The sequence below is a fragment of the Talpa europaea genome, assembly GCF_964194135.1.
Source record: "Talpa europaea genome assembly, chromosome: 7".
Lineage (NCBI taxonomy): Eukaryota > Metazoa > Chordata > Mammalia > Eulipotyphla > Talpidae > Talpa > Talpa europaea.
In genome coordinates this window covers 11,929,864-11,938,900 of record NC_140074.1, presented here as the reverse complement: position 1 = coordinate 11,938,900, position 9,037 = coordinate 11,929,864, and the positions used below count along the sequence as shown (strand labels likewise).

Sequence of the window (9,037 nt, the reverse complement as noted above, 5' to 3'; positions counted from 1 at the left end):
CCAACACTTTGAAGGTGCCCAGGGCTTTTAGAGTTTGGCCTCTGCTCTGTTTTCAGTAATCCCCATTCAAGATACCCCCTTGGCATCTCACACATCTCACCTCACACGCTCCATGAACTGCAAAGCTGCCCTGGGATTCAGGCAGGTGGTGGTATAAATCAGCAGGTCCATTTCTCAGAAGAGAGCACAGGCTCAGGCCCAAAAAGGCACCAACAGGTTGGTGGCTATGCAGGGGCCCCAACATGAACCGGTGCTTACTTCATGCCACTCTTTTTCTTGTTTACTCCACCTTAGCCAGAACGGACATCTTTTTTTTTTTTTTTTTAAGATTTATTTATTTATGCATACAAGAACTGGGGTACAGGCCAGAGGTGCGGCGGGGTGAGAGGATTCACCAGAAACAGAGTGGGGAGCAGAACAAGCTGAGGGGAGCTTGTACACCACTGAGGGGAGAAGCGGGCAAGACAGGAAAGGCCTGCTGCACCATGTGGGTAGCTCCCTGGCCGGCCAGGGATCGAACTCGTGCTACAGAGGCTACGGATAACTTCATAGTGCTATGCTTAACCCCTTGCACCACCAGGGAGGCCAAAATGGTCATCTTGACATTTACTCCATGAGCATGCCAAGCTTGTTCCCATCCCAGGGCCTTTGCACTGGCAGTCCCTCTTCTTGGTTAACCCTTCCATTACAGCATTTTGGACAGGATCACTTGTTGGGGTTTGCATTTGAAAAAGTTTACCACAGTCATTGTGCAGTGATCTGGATGGCAGTGGGAGCAGGGGATATGGGTTAAAAGACCACTGAGTGGCCAAATCAGAGATTACAGTGGCCAGGATCAGACTTCATGATGGGTATGGAGGGGTAGGGACAGAGTCGAGAGTTATTTAGGAAGCAGAACCTATACACGCAGGGGAAGGGTGAACCAGGCTGAACTCCACTGCAAGGAGGTAGGACATGAGGTCACAGGCAGTGATCTGACCTCCCCAGCCATTCTAGGTTCATCTCATGTTCATCTCTGCTCACTCGCCTCTCCTTAGCCACACTGGCCTCTATGTTTGCTGGATGTTTCAAGTGTCCCCAGGCCTCCAGACTTCATACATTCTGTTACCCCTGCCTGCAATACTGTTTCACTCTGCTGTAACCTCTTTGCCCACTCCCCACTTGGCCTTCTCTGGTTTCCCAGATGGACAGGGCAGTCTTGCATCCTCCCACATAAGCACTGAGCAGTCTCTTTCCTGGGACTCATCTCAATGGTGACAACTCAGTTTTGCTGCTTAGTACCAGTCACCCGCTTAACAATAAACTCCTTGAGAGCAGACATTATGACTCACATATTTTTTGCTCTATCCAAACACTCGGTATGGCATTTGTTTATTAAACTCTTGTTGAATGAATGAATGAATTTTGAGTTTATGAATGAGGTTAATGCTGACACCTTGACGTCTGCCCAACAGTAGTTGCATATAGGAGTCAGGCTCTTTTGAAGGGGGGGATGGGTTAGGAAGCTTGTTTTTATGAGTGAATCTAGATGTTTGAGCAAAGAAACCTGGGGTGGTGGTAAACGGACTTGGCACCTGAAGACAGGCCTTGATTTTACTCTGGACTTTGAAGGATGCAGAATTCAAAGTTTTTGTCCCCTTCTGCTCCTAGAACTACCTGCAGCCATTCCTGCCACATTAATAGAAGTCTAAGGTCCAAGTCAAGCGAAATGACAACCCCCTTTGATACTCTCTGTCCCCTTTTCACTCTGGGGGCCAGACAAGAAATAGAGGCCCAGGAGCTTCATCATATGCAAGGGTGGGGGCAGGCAAGGGGCTGGACCTGCTCAGCCTGGAGGTGCTTACCTGGGATTTAAGCTGGTTCCACAGAGAGCTCCCCCCATCCCCCACCCTGCAGGGAGTCTCAGGAAAGCAGACCTTTTGTGTGAGGAAGGACTATTTGTTCAAAGTCACCCAACAATGAAAATGGTATGTAATGAGCTCCCCATCCCTGAAGGATGAATGACTTTCTGGTAAGGCTGCTGTAAAAAGTTCTGAATGGAAGATAAAGAAGCTTTTATTTTATTTATTTTTTAAAAAAACTTAAAAGTTCTCTTCTCTTTATGAGATGATGTTTTTGCTATTGGACAGGAAATCACTGTCAAATATTTGCTCTGCCAGGCTAAGCAATAAATGATAGCTGCCATCTGCCTCAGGGGCATCCACGAGCACATGTAGGTTTCTAAGGAGGGGCAGGAGGAAGCTGAGTCATGGACCTCGAGTTGGGCTTGGCTGCAGGTTTGGGGCTTCCTTGGGTCTCTAGAGGTGTCTGGCTGCCTAGAGCCCCCGAAGGGGCTATTTTTTTTTTAAGATTTATTTTATTTATTTATGCACATAAGAACTGGGGTGTAGGCCGGAGGTGCAAGGGGTGAGAGGATTCACCAGAGACAGAGTGGGGAGCAGAACAGGCAGATCCACTGAAATACACTGCTGAGGGGAGCAGGGAAGACAGGAGAGGTCTGCTGCACCATGTGGGTTATCTACCTGGCCCGGGATGGAACTTGTACGCAGTGGCTGGGGCTAACTTGATAGCACTGAGACTTTAACCCCTGCGCCACCAGGGAGGCCGAAAAGGGGCTGTTCTTGAACAAGAATCTTTCCCATTGACTCATTTAGCTATTCTTACAGCTTATCTGTGGATTTGAAATCTTAGAAAATAAAGTTTTTTTAAAACATGCCAAAAATTTGATACAAATATGTCGGGGTAATGTTTGGCATCTGTAGTTTTAAATTGTCTCCAGGGTAATCCTACCTGCAGATGGAACTGAGTCACTGACCCAAATGATCTAAATGAATCAGAGAAATGCATCTGTAAATAAAACACTGTTATTTTTTGTATAATAGAGATCATCAAATTAATAGGGGAGTTTTAGATAGTGATTGTTCTCGGAAAGATTCTTATCTGTATTTAACTCATTAAAATATAAACGGGCATACAACAAATGAGGGCATTTTCCTTATCTGCTAATTTGCCTCTTTTCCTTCCTCTCTTAGTTGTGCTCTCTTCATGGTGAAAAAAAAGGAGATAAAAGGAATCATTTCTATTTCCATCTTCATTTCATACTCCGCAAAATGTTTTTCGGTCTGCTTGTGACTCTCATCTCTGCAGAAGCCATAGGAGGCAGGCAGAGCCAGAATTGTCATTCCCCATTTTGTGCATTGTTAAACTGGGGCCCAGTTGAGGAAAGTGGCTTTTCTGAGTTCACAATATTGATTGGTGGAGGCACTGGCAAACAAATCCATGTTTCCAGCCCTTTCCTCTACCTCCTGCCACTTTCCAGTTGCTTTTTTTCTTCCTATCTCTCTTTCTACTTGAGTTTCCCCTTCCTCTAGTCCCTGCCCTCATCATATGCACATCATGTGGAGTCAGCTTTACAAGTCCAAATGACTCCTCACTCTGGATCTGGGAGCCCACAGACATAGCCCCCACCACTACATCTCAGGATCTCTGCCAAGGACATGCCTTTTCCAGATGCCAGGGTGCAGAGATTAACTCTGGGTGACGCTCACAGCCTCTCCATCTGGTCCCAGATAAGATAAGAGCAGGGATCAGCTCTATAAACAGGACCCTATCCTTTCCTGTGTTCAGGCCCCAACTAGATCAGGCCACATCAACCTAGGATCAGCATGGCCGTCCGCCTGTGGGTGGTCACTCTGGCCTTGGCTGCCCTCCTCATTGTGGAGAGAGGTGAGTGGACAGAATCTGGACTCTGTGGCTTGGTGTTAGTAGGTGAGCTTGGGGGTGGGGGGCAGAGACAGGGCTGGAAGCAGCCTGTGAAGTCTTGGCTTTCTGCATATACCTTCTTTCTATACTCTTCACCACGGTGGGGAAAAGCCCCCACCTGGATTAGGAGAAAAGGAACCTGGGTTTAAATCCTGATGCTGGTCCAGGATTATGAAGTCCCCTCCCCTTTGGGGGCCTCTGTTTCTCCAACTGTAATGTAGGAAGTTGTTCTAGTTCAAAGCTGTAATGAGCACCTACTGGGTTAGATAGAGATTAGAGAGGCAGAAAGGAAAAGGCCTATCTCGGGGCAGATAGGTTGGCTGCAGGGTGGTAGGAGCTGCAGGAAGCCTGACCTAGGTCTATGAGCTCCTGGACCCAGGATCTAAAGTGGATATCCCTTAATTCTTGCTTTTTTGCCTTTCAGAAGTGTCAGTATCAGGAAAGTTTGTTTTCTCCAGAATGGTAAGACAGTTGCTTCCAGTTCTGGCTTTCCCTTTGCTGGGGGTTCGGGGGGATTGTCATCCATGCTGGAAAACCAGCACTTTTCTTCTCTGTGCTCCTGCCCGGACACCTCTAATGGCACAGTCAGAGCCATCAGGGTGGCCTCCTGAGCCTATAGTTTTCCAGGTTAGTCTTTCCAGGCTGAGGAGGGTCTGGCCTCCAGACCACTGAGAGAGTTGCTCCAGCCTGGTGTCCAAGGCCCCTCCCAGCAGCGAGAACCCCCTCCCAGGCTCACTAATGCGCTCTACCTTGCATAGTGCAAATGGACAGGCTGTGGGGTTCAGGCTAAGGAGGCCACCCTGGCACTGAATGGCCTTCGAGAATATAACAACCCTTTCTATACACACCCCACCATCTATCTTTTCACTCTGGGGTGCAAATGCCAAGTTGTTTCTGACCCTGATTCCACCTTGGCCCTGGGTCTGACGTTCCAGGGCCCCAAGGCAGTGTCCTCTTCGAGACTTTCACGTAGGTAAATAAAGAGGCTCAAAGTCTCCATCTAGCCATCTCAGCAACTTCCCTCTCAGCTGTCCCCACCTCCCCGCTACTGTCAAGGAGCCAAAAACTTTACATATATTATGCCAATTAACATTATGTGAGAATTTTATTTCTGTGATTTTTGCACAAGGAGAAATGAAGCTCAGAGAGTGGAAATAACTCACCAAGTTCACACAGATAATCAGTGGGAGAACTCTCATTTTGAAGGCCTGCATCCTCACCTAATACTGTCCCAGGCCTGACCCTCGCCTTAGGCCTACCCTGAAACTCTTTCAGACTGAGCCTCAGAGAAATCTCAAGGCCTGTCCCATTTGCCCAACTTTCCCACACCAAGGGCCTCATAGGTTGTACAGGCCAGGATGAGTTCAGGAGCCCCCAAGGGAGAGAGGCCTGGGAATGGTGGGTGGTTCTATTGCCTGGGGTCTTCAAAGGGACCAGCAGCAGGGGGGTTTCAGTTAGACCCTCTGAAGGGTGTAAAATTGTCCCCAGGAGCCTGAGGGAACAAACTCACTCCAGCCACATAAACAGGGGTACACACCTGCACGCCCACATAATTGGCTCAGCAGATACAGGTATACATACCCACAGCCACCTACACTGTCATACATGTATATGCTAAAGCAAACATGCCAAGGGCATTGGTTGGTTTCAGGCTCATGGGACACATTCTGGAGCTTTCTTGAATCTGGTTCCTCCTCGGAGACCTTCTACTCCAAGGAGAGCCCCTGGGTCCGCCCTTGCTGTTTCCCGATCCCTAAGTACCCTCCCTACTTTCTCTTCTGCAGCCCGCCTGTGAGCATATGACAGAATCTCCGAATTGTCCTAAGACATACAGCCTGGTTTGTGGCACTGACGGGGTCACCTATGATAGTGAATGCCACCTCTGCTTGGCCCGCATGTAAGTTCACTCCCCAACCTTCCCTGTAACTTGTCTGGGTGGTGCCATCTCTGGTGCATACAAGTTTGAAAGGGGCAAGATTTGACCTATTTCTTCCTTCACACACACTTGGCCTGAGAACAGTCCTCCAACAATTCCCCCAAACAGAATGAGCACAAATATAATTTAAAGAAGGCACATGACTCCAAGCAGACAGCTACTGTTGATGGCAGAGGAGGGATTTAGCCGTAGTGGCAGAAGCCTTGGATTCTTCTCCTTGTTCTGTCCGACTGGGTGACCTCATTTCATTTTTTCCTCTAGCCAACAATTATTTATTGAGCACTGTTAGGTGCTAGACACTAGGCAGACAAGAAGATAAGCTAGACAGCACCACTGGCCTCCCAGGGTATATGGTAAGACTAAGGGGGAAGCAATTTATAGCCAACTGCAGCCTGGAATACTAAAGGCTCAAATAAAGCACAAGGATGAGGAGGGAGGTCTTCGTGGAGGAGGTGGCCCCTGAGTCCTAAGGGATAAGCAGAAATCAGCTAGGAAACAGAAAGAACAAGGAAAGGTAATTCCAGGTAGAAAAATGAGTTTGGAGAAGCATAGAAGCAAAGGAAAACTTGTATTTGAGGAAATATAAGAAGGTGGCTATGATGGAATTTAAAAGAGAATGGGGGTGGAAGCAAGAAATGAATAGAGAACCAGGCAAGGCCAGAACGTGAGGTTGGTACATGAGATGGCCTATTTGGTCTCATTTCTTCATTAATAAGACCCTTGAGCAAGTCAGAGCTAAGCAAGATGATAGAGAAGAAAGTCCTTGGAAACTGCAAGACTTCAGATGAATAGAAGCACAGCTGGACATTGTCCTTGGAAAATGATGATAATTAAAGACTCTTGGTTACACGGGCGGTAGAATGGACAGACTGAGACTAGAGGGTAGAGGGGAGTGGTAGTTTTGTGAGGCAATGATGTTTGTGAACAGTTGAGTCTCTGGGGCATTCCACTGGCAATGTCCAATGACAACTGCAAGAATAATCCTAGAGATCTGCTCGAGAGATGAATCTGCAGCCATCAGCATGTAGTGATGGCTGACACCCGGCAAGTTGAAATTTCCTAGAGGAAGGGTGTGCAGGAGGGAAAAGCTGTGAAAAAATGTGCCCAGAGACCCCTGAGACCTGCACTGGGTGCGTAGTGGATGACTCAGCAGGGCGCCAGGATGAACTGAAAGATATAGTTCCCGACATGACCTCATCTTTTCCTCCTGTGACCCTAGGAAAACCAAACAGGACATCCAGATCATAAAGGATGGCAAGTGCTGAGCCTACAGACCTGTAAGCCAGAAGCTTCAGGATGGAGAACAATGGTAGAAGCAGAGATGTGATATGAATTTAATATGAATTAAAAGAGCTAGCCCAATGCAGCCAAGTGGGCTGTAGTCTTTGGGGACTCAGGGAGGTAACGGGGGAAGGTAGAATTTTGCTGCCCTCCCCCACTCTGAACCTGACATCCTGCAGAGTTCCTCATCCCCCTCACATATCCTCCAAAAGGTCCCAGGTAACTTCTGCCTTATGGTTGTTGGTTTTTTTTTCAAGATCTATTTTTATTTATTTATGCATACAAGTGGGGTGTAGGCCAGAGGTGCAGGGGCAGTGAGAGGATTCACCAGAGACAGAGTGGGGAGCAGAACAGGCAGAGCTACTGAAATACACTGCTGAGGGGTGCAGCGGGGAGACAGGAGAGATCTGCTGTGCCCTGTGGGTCAGCTCCCTGGCCAGGGAGCAAACTCAGGCCACAGTGGCTGGTGATAGCTTGATAGTGCTGACTTTAACCCCTACACCACCAGGTAGGCCCTCTTCTGCCTTAAGGTGGTCAAGACTCTGACAGGTCAGTCCCGATCCCCAGTACTCTGCCAGTGCTCTATTTTGCCCCAACCTGTCACTAAGGTTAGTAACTTGGAAGCAATCTATGCCCTTTTGCCACTGCTAAAGTGTGTAGCTCAATTTCAGTCAACTTTGGGAGGGTACCACACCCCTGATGGCTCTCTCTCTGGGCTCAAGTCTCCCCAGAGTCACTCAAGTGATACCAGCACGACTGAAACTCAGGCAGTAGGAAGTGTCCACGCACAGTACAGCTGAACTGCTTGTTGAAATATTGAATCAGGTCTGTAACAGTTGGAAATAGGTGCTGCCCCAAGTCCTTGAGTGTCCCCCACTGCAACTTGGCCACCCACAGCAGGATGATTTCCAGTCCCTGCTCTGCTCTTTCGGTCAACATTCACTCTGATTGGTTGTTTAACACGCTGATATCGGATGCAACCCCAGGCACACACGGCACATGTGCACTCACAGTGATGCACAGGAACACAGCATTCAGAAATCCCTCCATGGAACCCTGGCCTGTGGTATATGCCAAATGTCTTAAGGCAAAAGCCTTAAGAAGCAGGAGCCTCTTGGTAATAGTGTATAGAGTATATGTGGGGGAGGAGAGTGAAAGGAAACTGGCCAGGTGGGAGCAGTTTCATATAGACTTGGACTCCTGTTCTAGAGTGGGCAGATGGAGCGGGAAAAACTCTGGGAAACATATTCTAAGACCTGAGCGGAAACTGGTGCAGAGAGGAGAAGGCAGGAACCAACATTCCCTGGACCATCCAAATGGGAATGTGGACAGGAACTGTTACTCAGATTACAGGGCATAGGCACTGGGAGATATTTACAAGCCCTTCTACTATTACGGGTAATAGCAACTTGTTTCCCATCTGGAAACATTCCACATGGGAATGATACAAGACCAAGTTTGGCTGTGAGGAAAGAAAAAGTCAAAATAACAGAGGCTTAGATAGATGGATGATAATTTTTCTCACACGTTTTCTCACCGAGGAAGTATGCTAACTCCATGCTACTTTTATATTATTACCCTGCCATCCCCCATCAGTTTCTGCCTCTATGTCTAAGATGGCTGCCCCAACTCCAGCCATCATGTCTACATTCCAACCTCAGAATGGAGAGGAGAAAGAAGGGTACACTACTACTTTTGAAGATGCTTCTCATATGATATACACTGTTTACATCCCATTTGCTGAAATGTATCTCTTGGTCAAGCTAGCACTGGATTGGGAAAAAATTATTATCTGGTTGGTTGTGTGCTAAGCTGCAATTAGGAGTTCACTTATTACAGAAGGAGAGAGTGGATATTGGTGACCTCAAAGTTTCTTCCCTAAGTGGGAAATCCTCCTTATACTCAAATGGTACAGCTCAGCCAAGTATTTCCTTCTTGACTCTCTCCTCCCAGGCTTCACTCACACAATGAAAAATCCTGAATATGCCAGGCACCACATTGGAAGAAATACCTAATTTCCCAATATATAGATGCTGGGAACCACCCTGAAATTAAGTG

The 9,037-nt window shown here is 47.7% G+C and overlaps 1 protein-coding gene across 1 annotated transcript; it reads left to right on the top strand.

The window, feature by feature from the left end:
• Window positions 1-3,665: 3,665 nt before the first annotated feature.
• Window positions 3,666-6,963, top strand: SPINK4 (serine peptidase inhibitor Kazal type 4; the record flags this gene model as incomplete). The annotated part of the gene is made up of 4 exons (XM_084237759.1): window positions 3,666-3,726; window positions 4,187-4,224; window positions 5,547-5,659; window positions 6,918-6,963. The coding sequence occupies 4 exons, from the start codon at window positions 3,666-3,668 to the stop codon at window positions 6,961-6,963; spliced, it is 258 nt and encodes an 85-aa protein (XP_084093885.1).
• Between the last annotated feature and the right edge of the window lie 2,074 nt (window positions 6,964-9,037).